This window comes from Rhinatrema bivittatum, chromosome 1 (assembly GCF_901001135.1).
Source record: "Rhinatrema bivittatum chromosome 1, aRhiBiv1.1, whole genome shotgun sequence".
Lineage (NCBI taxonomy): Eukaryota > Metazoa > Chordata > Amphibia > Gymnophiona > Rhinatrematidae > Rhinatrema > Rhinatrema bivittatum.
This window is the reverse complement of record NC_042615.1, coordinates 310,194,863-310,211,097: the sequence shown is the minus strand read 5'-3', so window position 1 is coordinate 310,211,097 and position 16,235 is coordinate 310,194,863. Positions and strand designations below refer to the sequence as shown.

The 16,235-nt window shown below is 43.9% G+C and overlaps 1 protein-coding gene across 1 annotated transcript in view; it reads left to right on the top strand.

Annotated features, from left to right (window-relative positions):
- Positions 1-16,235, top strand: part of MTTP (microsomal triglyceride transfer protein) — a 158,090-nt gene that overhangs the window by 92,021 nt on the left and 49,834 nt on the right. Inside the window, exon 8 of the mRNA XM_029597258.1 lies at positions 8,405-8,562. Within this exon, the coding sequence (XP_029453118.1) occupies positions 8,405-8,562 (158 nt within the window). The remainder of the gene's footprint in view (positions 1-8,404; positions 8,563-16,235) is intronic.

The window sequence follows — 16,235 nt, the reverse complement described above, 5'->3', positions numbered from 1 at the left end:
ATTTACTCTCTCAGGGGCTCTCCATGAAGTTAGCAAGTAGCTCATTTAAAACAAATCAAAGAAAATTATTTTTCACTCAGTGCATAGTTAAGCTCTAGAATTCATTACCAGAGGATGTGGTTACAGCAGGTAGTGTAACTGGGTTTAAAAAAGGTTTGAATAAGTTCCTAGAGGAAAAATCCTTAAACTGCTATTATGGTAATTAATAAGCAATAGTAGCTTGTGATCTGTCTAATGTTTGGGTACTTGTCAAGAACTTGTGACTTGGATTGGCCACAGCACACTAGGCCAACACTTTCAATATATTATCCACTAAGACACCTAGATCTGGATGGTAACTCCTAAGATAGAACCTAACATTATGTAACAACAGCAAGAGTTATTTTTCCCTATATGCATCAGTTTGCTCAGGTAAGGAATAGGACTTCCAAACCTCCCTAGTTTAATAGCCACCCTTTCCCCCTGTTAGCTTTGACCCTTAACGCTCTGCCAATCTGCCTATTTGTCTTTATTTTATTTATTTATTTATTTTTATATACCGAGGTATAGCTAGCAGCCTTCACTCCGGTTTACAAGTACAACAACATATTACATTTAGCAGTGAAATTAGAACCAGACGAATATTCAACACACTTAATACAAGCAAAAGAACTTCAAACGATTATAACAGGGTGAAACTGTGATCATCAACCAAATAATTTATAGCTTCAAACATTCTGAGTCATAGTCTCAGTAGTTCTATTGCATATCCGATAAGGTTATGCATTGGGTCTGTTATGTTATGTTGTGTAGGATTAACCAATACCATCTTTGAATGTTTGGTCGAATATCCATGTTTTGAGCTCTTTTTTAAACGACTTAATATTGCTTTGTGAGCTCAAGTGCTCTGGTAGTGAGTTCCATAATTTTGGGCCGGCAATGGATATGGCTCTGTTCCTTGTGGTGGATAGCTTGGCTAATGGGAGTGGTGGTATTTCTAGTCGTAGTTTGCATGTTGTTCTAGTTGTACGTTGCGATCTGTGTATGTGAATGACATTGTCAAGGGCTGTGTTATCTGTTTTGTAAATAGCGTTGTGTAGGACTGTTAGCATTTTAAACTCAATTCTTTTTTCATCTGGAAGCCAGTGTACACTGTTGAGTACGGGCGTGATGTGTTCTGACTTCTTTTTGCCGGTAAGGACTCTCGCTGCGGCGTTCTGAAGTAATTGGAGTGGCTTTAAGGTCACTTTCGGTAAACCTATCAGGAGAGAATTGCAGTAGTCGAGGCTGGTGAAGATGAGAGATTGTAGGACTGTTCTGAAGTCTTGGTGGTGGAGCATCGGTTTTAGGTGTTTAAGTATTCGGAGTTTGTGGAAACCTTCCTTTGTTTTTGTTGAGATGTGTTTTTTGTAGGATAGCTCGTTGTCAATCCAAATACCGAGGTTTTTTACGTTGTCTTTAAGGTGTATGTGGATGTTGTCTATTAGGAAGGATGAGTTGGTTTTGGATCCTGAGTATTTTCTTTCTATTAGTATGCATTCAGCTTTGCTCATGTTAAGACATAGTTTTAGATGATTTAGCATATTTTTGATTGAAACGAGGTGAGAGGCGGCTAGTCTCAGTGCATCTTCGGTGGTGGATGTAATTGGAATGAGGAGTTGTATGTCGTCAGCATACATGTAGTAAATTACTCCTAGGCTTGATAGGAGTTGGCATAGTGGAAGTAGGTAAATGTTAAAGAGTGTGGCCGAAAGAGCGGACCCTTGTGGTACTCCTGTTTCAAGGGGGATGGCTTCTGATGTGTTGTTGTTTATGGAGACTTTGAAGTATCTGTCTTTTAGAAAAGAAGTGAACCAGTCAAGAGTTTTGCCTGAGAGCCCTATGTTTGTTAGACTAGAAATTAGCTTTTTGTGGTCAACTGTGTCGAATGCAGTGGAGAGGTCAAGAAGGATTAATATGTGACCTATTTTGTTATCAAATCCTCTTAGTATATTGTTGGATAAGTTGAGCAATAGAGTTTCGGTGCTGAGGTTTTTCCTAAAGCCGTGTTGGGTGGGATGTAGTATTTTGTAGCTCTCGAGGTGTTCATTGAGTTGTTTCAGGATCGCTTTCTCAGTCATTTTCGCAAGTAGGAGTAAGTTTGATATTGGACGGTAGTTGTTCAGGTCGTCTGGGTTGAGGTCCTTTCTTTTCAGAATTTGTCTGATTGTTGCGATTTTTAACTTTGCTGGTAGCTCACCTTCTTCGAGAGATTTGTTGATAAATGCTGTTACTGTTGGGGCTATGGAATGGGCGATTTCCTTTAGCTCTCGTGTGGGGATGGTGTCTAGGTCGTGGCAAGCTGGGTTTATTTTTCTAAGCATTTTTTCTGTTTCTATTTTATTATTTACACATCATCCTTATTATTTTCACGTCATCCTTTCTACATGTCATGTTTCTATTTTATTATTTACACGTCATCCTTAGTGGAAGTAAAGTTACGCAGCAGGGGACCCCAGAGTGCCCCTGTGTGCGTAAGTATTTATGTGCTAATTTCAATGTGAAATCCAGGAATGCCCATGCCCTGCAAAGACCATGCTCTTGCCCTCCCCTTTTTTGGAACTTTTCATTTGTGTGCTTAGTGGGATATACACACATACACGGGCAGCTTTTAAAATCCGCTCGGCACCACACTGGCCCAACTTGTGTGCGTATCTCCCAGTTTTGGCATGCACAGGGCTTTTAAAATTCACCTTTAAATGGTTTTTGGGACAAAAATAACTATCTTTCCTGATGTCACCAAAGAAACTCAGCAGCAGTGGAAAGCTTTTCCTTCATTGAAACAAAGGGCAGTCAATTTAGGGATAACGTTTATTCTTAGGTTCCCCTTGTAAGTGTGTATTCAAATCTCAGTGTAGTTCGTATATTTTTTTTGAGCTAAGTCAGATGGAAGGTTTTTTGCAGAATCCAGAGATCCCATCAACTGTATCATAGTCTAATAAGGACCATTTTTAATAGATTGCTTTTCTTGAATACTCTAAGTCTCTCCCCATTATGTGGTCTGTATAACAACTTATTGAGTGATTGTTTCTTATTTTCTTATTATTTATATTCACTCATAGTTGTGCATTTCTTAATGTCAAGTGCATTGTGCATTTCTTAATGTCAAGCGCTCTTGATTTTTTTGTTAAATCTGGAAAACTTCGAGTTTAAAAAAATCATCCTAGGCGCCCTGACCGCAGCTGGCCGTGGCCAACCCCCCTCACCTTTGTTTCTAGCACCAGGACGACTGTCGGGGCTTGCGTGGCGGCAGGTAGACACCCCCGCCGCATGCATCCAGCCTCCTCCTCTCCCGTAGCTCCTGCCTCCAACGTTGCACTGCGCTCCACAGCAGGGGGGACAACTTCCGGTCCCCTCATTGCAGCGTTGGGCAGCAGGCTGACGCCATTTACAGCCTGCTTCTGGTTGGGTCCTTCCTAGGTGCTCGGCTGCACCTCCTGCCGAGTTCTTAAAGGGCCAGCAGCAGGAACTTCCGGGACTCCTTCCTGATGACATCATCGACCCAGGCCTTATTTATGCTTGCCTCTCCGATCCTTCCATGACTTGGCAATGAGTCTGCTTCGCTCTGGTGAAGTCTTCTGAGCTGTGTTTGTTCCTGTTCCTGCCTTCCGAGTCCTGTTCCTATCTTCCGAGCCCTATTCCTGCCTTCCAAGCCCTGTTCCTACCTTCCGAGCCCTATTCCTGCCTTCCAAGCCCTGCCTCTGCTCCAGCCCCCATCCTTTGGTTCCTGTGGATGGATCTTCTGGCTTCTAACCTCAAACTGGCTTTTGGTATTGGTGAAGCTCAAGCCGGCTCCTGCAACAACCCGGCCTCACCTCCTGATGGTAGGGACCTGCAAGGGTTCACCCTCTCAAGGTTGCGCCAACTCCACATTGGGCAAGGGGTCCATATTCTCGTCCGTCTCCACAACAATCACCTCCTTTTTTGGTACTTGCCTGAAAATATTTTTCTTCTTATGATCTGATCACTAGATTTATTTTTATTATGCTCTCCTCTTCCAGAGGGGAGGAGCTAGCAATCTGTTATCGCTCACCCCGCCAGGAGGGCGGAGTGAGCAATTTATTCTGCTTTTCTCCTGAAAGGGGGAGGAGTTAGCAATCTGTCATGATCTGCTCCTTCAGAAGGGAGGAGTTAGCTATCTCTAATGCTTACCCCGCCAGGAGGGCGGAGTAGTAATCGGTTAGCGAACTACTGTTAGATGCTCCTGTAAGAAAGGAGATAGCAATCGGTGATGGATCAACTTCCCAGGAAGAGGAGTTGGCAATCTGTTCAATGATACTCTTCTGAGGAGAGGAGCTAACAATAGGTATATTGTACTTCACTACAGAGATAGCAATCTATCATGCCTCCGCTACGGAGTAGCAATCTGTTATATATAGGCTGCTGGCAAGTCCCATAGAAAGAGAAGGTAGCTATCTATATAATACTTCCGTAAGTGGGGTTAGTGGTCAGTAGTGGTTGGCACCCACAGAGTGATAGTAGTGTAAGGAATGACCACTTGGAGGAAATGATGAATCCCTGGGCCGATGGCAGATGACAGCGCCCCCAGGAGGAGATCCTGAGAGGAACCACCAGCTAGGCTAGAATATGAAATAAACACAATACCGTAGTTCTTTATTAGGCTGGAAGCTGGACCACCAGAGGTGGCAGTAGTGAGTCGATGTGTTTGGCTGGGCTGAAGTCCCTCTGATACTGGAATATAATCTCTGGGTCGCTGAGCTGTAGTGAGAAACTAGAAGTAGTGAGTAAATAGGGTATACTGGATACAAGATGATACACTCACAATAGTAGATGTCTGCAATGGGCTCTATGCCACAGAGAGTCTTCAGTACTTTCAGGAACAGGAGCCGTAGGCAAGCACTGGTTCCCACAAACAGTCTGTAATAAGAACTCACAATAGTTGTATATGTAATGGCTTCTAGTGTAGAAGAGAGTCTGTAAAGGATTCTAGGAACATGGGCCCTCATGGAGCGAGTACCGATTCCTATCTGCAATATTGCCAATAGAACTCTCGATCTCCGTTACCTGCGATAACGTCTTGGACGGAAGGGAGTCTTCAGAACTATAGGAATGTAGGCCCTCGTGGAGCGAGTACCGATTCCTATCTACAATAGAACTCACTGTGTTCACGTCTGTGATCGCTTCCAGGCAATGAGGAATCTTCCGAGTATTCAGGGACGTAGGCCCTCGAGGAGCGAGTACCAGATCCCGACTTGGCAATCTGAAATCAAGAAGAGAGAGCAGAGCCCCCGTGGAGCGGGTACTCCTGGTAAGTTTGAAAAAGCCGAGCAGTGGAGAAGGATTCCCCCAGCTGACTCGGATCGTTGTTGCAAGTATCGTGGACTGCCGAAGCAAGTCCTGTTGGAGTTCCTTGCTAACTCGTTAGAGGTTAGCAAACAAAGACCTTTTAAAGTGGAAATGGATGACATCACTACGGGGGGACGCCCACGAAGTTTGCGCCCTTGCTGGTACAAAGTCTGGATTGCGCGCGCCCTTACGTCTTCAGTAACATGGCAGATCCATAGCATCAAGCCAGCCCGGGGACACCGGGACCAAGAGGCAGAGAGAAGCTGCGGCTGCAACTGTCCATCAGAGCTGAAGGGAGTCGCTCCCAAGGTGGAGAGGGTGGAGCGAGGGGCGAGAAGAGGCACGAACGCAACAATTTTAGGGTTATTATTTTATTGAAATTGATGATCTATTTATCTTTTTTTACCTGATATTTTCAATTTTTTGAAAATATGTTTATTACATTTTTTTTTTGCAGGTTAACTTATTTCCTGTTATGATATTATTATTGTATTTGTTTTACTTTGTTTTATTGTTTTTCCTAGTATTTTATGAAACTGATCCCATTTTGTTTTATCAGCTACGTTATTTATGTTACTATGATGTTACTCAAATTGTATTTCTACTTTGAGCTATTGGAAAACCAATTTATAAATTTGTAATAAAAAATTAATTTAAAAATATGCTAAACATTGATGTGCTGTGTAGGTAAAGCCTTTCGGTGTTTTGAGTCTAGCTTCCTGAGAGTAATTCCCTATGTAACACCCTCTTGACTGCTTACCTTGCGGGGCATTCCTGGGTCCGGGACCGACCTGGCAGGAGCCCTCCCTAGGGCAGACTCCATTGGTCCTCATGTTCTTGGTGCCTGGTGCCTCCACCTGGGGAGGGATTTCCCTACCTTCACTCCAGGAAAACAAATGGAATTGTAAACAAGGCTAGCAGTATGTACAAATATATACAGGTTTATTAGACTATACAAGCATATAGTTCACCCCTGTTCAACTGTAAACCAGCTTGATGTGATTGTATCATGAATGCCGGTATATAAAAAACCTAAATAAATAAATAAAAATAAATAAATATGCATTTCTACATGACTATGTACATTGCTAATAGGATGTCAAACAGAACTCTTCTCTACTTGTGGTTAATAGTCTCAGTCTATACAACTATAAACATTTCTACAAGATAGCAAGAACATTTAGTATTTGGCAATTTGGGGGATTTGGCCCCCACAATATACCACAAAATAGAATAGAAGGGACATATTGCATTCCTGCTTACTCAAGCATTATTATTATCCTCCCCCTTTATCCCGAGTCTTACCCATGTGAAAAGATGTAACTGGGCTGGTAGCCAGTGTGGGCTGCTGAAAGGTCCATGCCAATGCTGGGGTCCATGCCTTCCTAGGGGGACCCAGCTCTGCCTCCCGGCCTATCACTGGGGTCCCCACCCTCCTGGAGGACCCAACTGCACCCCAGGACTGCCTCTGGGGTCCCCTTGCTCAAGGGGGGACCACTTGACCTCCATATCTGCTGCTGGGGTCCCCTCACCAAAGGGGGGGGGGGAATCACTCCAGCTCCAAGCCAGTTCTCCTCCCTCGATAGGAAGGTTTTCCCTGGCTTGGGTTTACAGCTCCACTAGGCTCATGGCTGTTTTAGTGTTCAGTGGTTCCGGCCCTCTGCAGTCTCAGCTTTCAGTGATTTTAGCTCAGCTAAGCTCATGGCCAGTCATGTGCTATTACCCAGCCTGGCTTTTGCTTTATCTGTTGTCTGACCCTGTATGGGTCACCTCTCAGGCAAAAGGCCAAGACCCAAGCAGGACCACAGAGAGGGACCATGTGCATGCCCCTCTATCCTGGCTGGCCAATCTCCCTGTTGTCTGGGAACTCGGTGCCCACATGTCTGAATAACCTTGTTATTCAGGGTGAAAGTTGGTTTGCTTCCTAGGACTGTTTTCCAGTACATTTCTCTCATAAATCCCTTTCCCAGTCATAGTTCTGTAATTTAGGAGTTTGAATCCTCTGATTTTTTTTAGTGATATTTCCTACAAAATTACCAGCAGAAATTAAGGGAGCTGTGACATGCAAATCCTCTACCTGAATCTATGACTCATCTATTCAATGGTCAGTTAAGCATCTTCACAGTAAGGGGTACTTTGGGTTTCCTGGGCTGGCGGCTCAAGTTTCCTAGCTGCATTGTTCTCTTTTTTTCTCTGCTGCAGTTCACTTAAACGGTTGCATGCTCAAACCTCTATCTCTTGTGAGCGGGGGTTTCACCTATAATGGAGAACTATGGAGTGTTATCTAGGGATGTGCAATCGTTTTTTCTGAATTGGAATGGTTCAGGAGAACCGAAAAACAATTTAATTTTTTTCCGAAATTTTGGAAAAAATTCATTTTTGGGTTAGTGCGCATTAACTCCCGATAGTGCGCATTAACACTAGTTATAATAGATAACTAGTGTTATCTATTATAAATTTTTCCAGAAAAAGAACAAATGCTCATAGATTGAATGCAATACAATGTATAGGAAAAATACATTTTCTGTCGCTGTGACAATAGCATGACACCATAATTCACTGCTGCATCTTTAAAGAAATATGATAGGGTGGGATATTACTGATTTAGTTTTTGAAACTTCATTTCCTGCCTTTCATTGAGTACATCTAAGTAGGGTGTAGCATCATAAAATAATATTACAAATATAGATATTTAGAGCTAGCTGGTTATGAAAGTTAGTCAGATAAGACTTATCCAGCTAACTTACATGGGATAATAATCAGCAGCATGGCAATGCCACTGAATGTCCAACTAACTTTAGACCTGCTATGAAACACATCTAACATCCGATTAACTTAACTGGATAAGACTGAATATCACTACTTATCTGGCTAATTTAACCAGATAAGTAGCACTGCCCAGTTACGCCCACTGCCCACCCATTGATATCCAGCTATTTAGCTGGATAAGTGATTATATGGCTAAGTGGTGTCTGCTGAATATGCGGCTATGCCACTTAGCCAGATAAGTTCATTTTTTCCAGCTTAGTGTTTGAATATAGACCTAATTATGTCTTGGTTTGTTACAATAACTTTGCAGGTGTCTGAGCATTGGCAAGCTATCAGAAAGCAACTGGAACCTGACAACCTTTCCAAAGCAGAAGCAGTACGAAGTTTCTTGTCCTTAATTCAAAGTCTAAAACGAGCAAGCAAACAAGACATTCTTCAGATTCTTCGGAGTGAAAATGATGCATTGCTGTAAGTTATGTAGCTGTGTTGTGTAATCTTATTTATCCAAAAAATAAAAAGGAAAGGGAGGTGAAAAAAATGAGTTTCAGTTGATCTCAATTCAAACATTCATTTTGCTTTCAGAGAGAGACCTTTGTGGCAGCTGTGAATTAAATTAATGTAGAGCAGAAATAGTAGCTGAAATAGACTTTAAAGGAGAATAATTGCAGTTTCAAAATAATAAACATTACAATTATACCCTTAAATAAGAAAGATTATATATATATATATATATATATATACACACCTCTAAAATCAGCTTCGTCTTTTACTCTTGTTGGGAGATGACTTCCACCAGCATTGCTATGCCACTTTCACACATTTTATTTCATTTCATTTATTTCACTTTGTGGTATTGTTGCGTTGGGAGTGGACTCTTGGCCAGGTGCAGGACTGGTATGGCCCTCTGTTCAGACCCGGAGAGTGCCTGCCACCAGGAGGCGCAGCACAGGAGGAGACAGAGGCTAGCTGGAGCTTCGCCAATAGCAACCCAGGGTTCCCTCAGGTTAAGCCCCTGGTTACCCAGGCCACCTGGTCTTAGGTAGGCCTGGCAGGGTCTCCAAGAGCGAAAGTTCATGGGCATGCCCACCACGAACAAGGGTGCAGTTACCTTCGTGGGTGTTCCCTGAGGTGAAGTTCGTTCCTTCCTTTCGGGACATTGGGACAATAAGTGTGTGGAGTTTCCACAATACAGGCACAGTCCACCCTGAAGGTGACGGGATCGCTCGGCTGCTGTGAGACGACTATAGTCGAGTTGCATCGGTTCCTCCGTGCCTAAGTTGGTCTCATCAGTTGAGAAGTATAGTTCCTTGGCACAGTCAGTGTTCAGCAATTGATTAATCAGATATGATGAGCCTGAGCCAGATAGTGTCTTAAAAGAAAGGACTAGAATTTTTGAAAAGCAGATTTTATATGGTCCTAAAACAGCCTAGAAGAATTTGAGTCCAGTATATAAGGTGTCACAATAGTCAAGTCAAGGTTGGATAAGGTTTGAATAACATTTGCTAAATTACGATCAAATAATCGTTTGAGTCAACAAATTTTCCACAGGTTAAAATTTATTTATTTATTTATGTAGAATTTTTATATATTGACATTCTTGATACAATATCAAATCAAATCGGTTTCCAATATAACAAAAACAGTCGCTGTTGAGGTGTTACATTAAACAAGGAGTCTGAACTATAGAACTTAAATATTAAATAGAGATAAATGAATCATTGAACATCATTAATAGGCGTAACAAATAATTAAACAATAAAATAAGATAAAGTAAAAATAAAAAAATATAAATATAAATATAAATAAAAATATAAATATAAATAAAATAAAATAAAAAAAATAAAAATAAAAAGAAATGCATTTTTTAAAACTTTCCAAACTCAAGAAAATTTTTTTTAAATAGTTTTCTTTAGGAAAAACATCCCAAAGGACAGGAGTTACCCATAAACTGGCACTGAACTGATTAAGGCCTAGATTTATCATTTTGAAGCTGATGATCATGAGCTACTAGCTCATCCTTTATTCGTGGAGCAAGCCCCTCCAAAAAAAATGGCATGCAAACTGGCCTCCTGCCAGTCTAGCTCTAATGCCAGAGTTTGAAACTCGATCGCATAGTTGTTCAGGGTGCGGGACCGTTGACGTAGGTGGAGGAGGTCAGCACCCATGGTAGGGAGTCTTCCTGGTTCCTCAAAGACTTGCTTTGAGGAACCTAGAGATCTTCCTGAAGAAATTTAAGCATAATCTAAAGACCTGGCTTTTCAAGCAGGCTTACCCCTGAAGGGCTCCACCCCCTCAAAACACCTTGAGCTCCTCTTTCCACCCCACCCCTATTCCTGCCTTCGCAGTTCTCTCCTCTGATGCTGTTCGTAATCAGCCCCCACCCAATAATACACTATTCTTCTACGCTTTCCCCCACAGCAACTTGACTGTAATGACTATGCTTCCCTGTACTATACTACTCTGTATAAATATTCAGTCCCTGATCTTGCACTAGGTTGTTTTTCCTCTTCAAAAGATACTCTATAGATAAAGCCTTGTACATATCTTTCTTTTATCCGGTTGCTATATTATAGCTGTTCATAATTCAGTTTATATTTCTATGCTGTTCATAATTCTGTTCATAGTTCCCTGTAAAGCCTGTTTGCTATATTTTTAGTTCTATGTAAACCGATGAGATGTTCCCCCTCTAATGTTGGTATATAAAAATCTGCAAATAAATAAATAAATGCGAGTATAAACTGTGGAAGACTTGATAGCAGAGGATTGGCGCGTTCCCACAGAGGGGAAGCCCATGCCAGGGCCTTGCCTTCCAACAGGGATAAGATGAATGTGGTCTTGACTCACTCATCCGGAAAAAGCGCCGACTGAAGGGTGAAGTGCATTTGGCATTGGTTTAGAAAACCCCAACATAGTTTAGGGTTTCCCGAATAGCGAGGCGGCGCCAGTAAGGGAATGACCGCCCGGACAGGACCGGGTGCCAGAGATACGGAGGCCGCCGAAGAAGGTTGTGGGGGAATTCTTGTCGGGTAACAAGGCGGTTTATGTCTGCTACCACTTGTTCCAGACTTGACTGGAGTTTTTGAATGATCCTGGGGTAGGAATCTAGTTGGACCTGCAGACGCTCCACAGAGGAGTTCAATGTCTCAAGGCATCGCTGTTGCTCCAGTACTTTGGACGCCAAACCAGGAATGGCCTGCAGGACGACAGGCTCCGCTGTGTCCATGGCCTTAGCAACCTGTTGCGCTGGGAGTGAACCCTTGGCCTGGTGCAGGATTGGTACTGCCCTCCGGTTGGACCCGGAGAGTGCCTGCCAGCAGGAGGCGGAGCACAGGAGGAGAAAGAGGCTAGCTGAAGCTTCACCAATAGCAACCCGGAGTTCCCTCAGGTTGAGCCCTTGGTTACCTGGGCCGCCTGGTCTTAGGTGGGCCTCACAGGGTCTCCAAGAGAGAAAGTTCACGGGCATGCCCACCATGAACAAGAGTGCGCGGTCGGTGTTCAGACAGGAAGTCCAGAATAGTCAATCAGGCAGGGTCGGTAACAGAGGTAAATCCGGGTGTAGTCAGGTCTAGCAGAAGGTCAAGTTCCAAGTGGCAGTCAAGAGAGGTCGGCGTTCCAGGCAGAGGTTGGGTCAGGCGGCAATCAAGGGAGGTTGGAGTTCCAGGCAGAGGTCAGGTCAGGCAGCAATCAAGATTAGTCGGTACAGACAGAAGTCAAGTTCCGGGCAGAAGTCAGGTACAGTCCGTAGACAGATGAGCCGAGGAGCAACTAACCCAAGAAGGAAGGGAGAAGTTGCTAAGGCAAGCCCTGAGTGTTAGGAGCCGCCTTATGTAGTTTTCTAAAGGTGACGTCATCTGGAGGAGCTGGCAATCCTGGCGCGCCGCAGTCCCTTTAAGAAAGGGGGAGGGGCGCGCGTGCAACTAAGGGGCTCCCTCAGGGAAAACGGCAGCGGCATCTCTGCCGCAAAGCAAAGGACTGCAGCTGAAGGACGGGCCAAGAGCATGCCGACAGTCGTCGGAGTGCCTCCCCTGCTCTGCTCCGGAGCAAGGCTAGCTCCAGAACGGCGCGGGAAGGAAGGTAAGAGATAAATAATGGAGATAGGTCGAGAATATTGGGGAAGTATCAGGGGGAAAAGAGTGTTGGGGAAGTATCAGGGGGAAAAGAGGAAGCAAGGCAGGGGGTATATGGGGGGGGGTCTATGGGGTCTTTTCAAGGGGAGAATAAAGGGTAATTGGAGGGGAGGGGGACTATTTTCATGTAAATAAAATAATGTGGCTTGCCAAAAATAATGCAAGTTGCATTATGAAAGGTTAGCTACAGCTCAGGACTTGTAGCTAATTTTTCCCTGGATCATTGGGCCAGCAGAGGCCCAAGAGAGGACCACCCCCTCATCCAGAATTCCCCCAGCAGGCAGAAAAGGTAAAAAATTAGAAAAAAAAAGTTGTGTGGCAACACCCCACCTTCTTTTCAAACCCCTCCCTTAACCACAAAATTCTCCTGCTATCCACCCCCCCCACCCCCTAGTATTTCTCATACAATAAATATATTTCCCACAGACTGTCAAGTATGTTTGACTTGATTAGATTTCAAGCTGCATGGAGTAGTAGGGATGTGCAGAGCAAAATTTTATGTTCATATTTTTTATGTCCGAAAGGGGGTCCCACTTGCGGCCAATATGGACATAAAAAAAATCCAATGAGTTGGGTATATGTACATATGTGCAAAAAAAAAAATTAAACCCCCTCACCCTCCTTAATCCCCCCCCCAGACTTACCACAACTCCCTGGTGATCGAGCGAGGAGTGAGGACGTCATTTCTGCAATCCTTGGCGAGAAGCATGTGACGTCGGTGGCACGTCGAGTGACGCGGCGTCACGTGATTCCCGGCTCGTTCGCGCCGGACGGCTCGTTCGGCCCAAAAAGAACTTTTGGCCAGCTTGGCCAAAAGTTCTTTTTGGGCCGAACGAGCCGTCCGGCGCGAACGAGCCGGGAATCACGTGACGCCGGCGTCACTCGACGTGCCGCCGACGTCACATGCTTCTCGCCAAGGATTGCAGAAATGGCGTCCTCACTCCTCGCTCCATCACCAGGGAGTTGTGGTAAGTTGGGGGGGGGGGGATTAAGGAGGGTGAGGGGGTTTATATTTTTATTTTGGCTCAACAATCGCGATTTCCCACATATCGAACATATCTATGTTCGATATGTGGGAAATCCGATCGTTTATGTCGAATCAATTTTTTAAGTAAAAAAAAAATATGAGTTGCGTTTTACTAATGCGGTCAATCCGAATGCACACCCCTATGGAGTAGGAACAGTATCTGTACAGTGTTGCATATGTCTAATAGTGCTTTAGAAATGATAAGTAGTACTAGTAGTAGTGAAGAATTTTCCCCATTTTATGCCTATAGCAAAAAAATGCTGCAATTTAACTTTACCACTTCCTACAAAGGGTTCTTTATTTTCTTCTTTTTCATAGGGACAACACTCTTCCTCATGTCCTTTTTCAAGACAGAGTGATTCAGGTGGGAAGGTAGTTCATAGACTTCTTTCCTCCGATTTCATTGTGGTCCCTGCTTTGAAGATCCTCCCTTGTCAGCCTCTAGTGCTGGCTATGTTACCAGGTTGACATCCATAGCTTCACTTCCTTGGTATTGACAATCTCTGATCAAATGACCTGTCCTTCCACAATTGAAACAAGTTGGGGAGCCTGGGCGCTGTGACCCCGAGTATGGAACCCCACTGTACCCCAGTTGCTCCTGCTATGGAGGCCATTTTGGAGGCCTCGCATTCTCACTGCCACATCAGGGAGCCTGGGTAGATTGTCTTTCTAGCTTCTGCACCAATTCTGGCATCAACTGAGCTGATAGAAACCGTCCACTATGTTCAACGTTTTCTCCAGGATGAGCCCTAGGTGCAGACACACCCAGTTCTGCATGGATCAGTACAGCCCATCCAGGAACTGCTTTAGGAGGATGTGATTGATTACTTCAAGGCCTGTCTTTGCCTCTGACTGTAGCCACTTCCATCTGGCATCATTTAGCCAATGAAAAATACTTCGTGGAGTTTCCCCAGGCTGTCAGGTGCTTTTCTGGAATTGTTGCCGGTATGTTTCCATTGGGTAGCCCACTCTTTCCAGGAGGGTGGTTTTGACATTTATAATGACCCTCTGGGATTCCTTATGAGATATGGACCTAGTTCTTACCATTTTTGAGCTAGGATAGCAGTAAGGTAGCAGTAAGGAAAAGGGACACACAATTCTGAACAGCTCCCCCCTTGAGTTTGCTGGAATTGCCAATCCCTGGGATTATAAAAGCAGCTTGCAGTAATGTAAGAGTGAACAGGGTAGTTTTGGTTTTTGCAGTTAGAGGAAGTAGAAGATTTTTGCCTTGTTTGAACTATTAGGGCCTCTCATGCGAGTCAGGCTCCCTTAGTATGTATCCCTGAAATTAAAGTGAGGGGGAATTTCCCTTCCAGTCACACCCTGACTGGTTGTGTGATCCCCAAAATATTTTGTGGGACTTTTGATAAGTTGTTTTGGAATATTTGGTTTTGGGCCTAGGAGAAGATTATGAGGAAGTCCTTTTCCTGGGGGGACCAGGATAGGGAAGACTCTGCCCCCTTCATCCTCAATCCAAGAGTATTGGCCTGGTGGTGATCCGCTGCAATAAGCCTCCAGAGGTTTTGAAGTTTTGAGTGCAAAATGTGTTTTATTGAGAAGGTCTGGGAGGAAGGTGTTCGCTGTCACACTTCCTGCCCTGGAGGTGGGACAACTGGAGAGCTGCAGTGTTCCATACTGGACTTTTCCTAATGAAAATCCTGTCAAGACAACCGAAGAGGACAACTGTGAGTAAGAGTAAGACCATGTAGCACATTCTGGAGATCCCCATCTTGCCTTTTCACACTGGGAGAGAGAGAGAGATTGTAGGGAAACTGCAGAGACTGAATTTTGCATTTTTTCATCAGCATTTGGAGGGGTGGCAGTTTCTGTCCAAATAAGAATACCCCTGTTCACCTGGAAAGTTTGCTTTACCAGGATCTGGAGGTTGAGAGCTTTCCTTTACCCTGGTATTGTGAGATCCTTGCATAGATGGAGGGAAGACTTGAGACCTTTCCATCTTTATGCCAAGAACTGATGTGAACAAGGCCAAACTGCCTTTCAAGAGCATTTGCAGTGAAAATTTAATTTTGGACACTCAGACTGAGCATCCAGAGTTATTTGTTTGACACTTAAATCTTCTAAAGGTGAAAGAGAACTGTTACCTCTCCCAAGCTATAGTTACAGATTCCCCCCTGCCACCTTGGGTCTTGGAGAAGAGATTCTTCCTCCTCTTCCCTCCCCTGTCAGAAAAGAACCTGGTCCCGAGGCCCAAGACAATTTTGTGAGAGTGGTGAAATGTGAAGAGTGGCCCCAAGAACTCAGACTCTGGGACACCGCCATAACAGCTGTCTGAGTTTTGAAGGTTTCCATTGCAACCCTTGTTTCTGAAGATGCCGGGTTCAGTTGCATAATTCATTTGACGGTTATACCAACCGCATATGTACTCTGTACAATTTCAAGGGTTCTAAACCCTCGGGTCCGGTTCGGAATTTCATTTACTTATGCGGTGGTCCCAGGACACAGACTCATCCTGTCCACACCTCGTTAACGCCATTAAAGGGTTCGTTCGGGATTCTCCCGACCTGAAGCTTTGTTTATATACCACGATCTTGCCGTGCTTTGAGCTGCCAATTCAGCCCTCTCAAGACTTTTTGGAATTGATCCCCCTGACGCAGCCTGACGCGAAACACGGCCATGTCGGGGCTTTCTGTGATTACTCATTCTAATTGTTTGATTTAAATTTGGTGCACTATTGTTGCATGCACACATTAAAAATTTAACATTTTGTTTAAAGTGGTATTGTTCAGTTTAAGTTAATTGCCGCACATTAATATTTTGTTGCTATTTTATTGAATTCAACATACTACCTCATAACTGGAAACTGCATTTTCTCTGTTTTATATGTACAAAAAATAAACAAGATATTTGGATCAAAGTGAGCAAATCTAGTGATTTTATTTGGAGTCGCATAAGAACATGGAGGGTGGAGGGCCTAGGAAATAAGGTACATTCAGAATGTACCCCTCTGGAGAAATCCTGCTGATTTT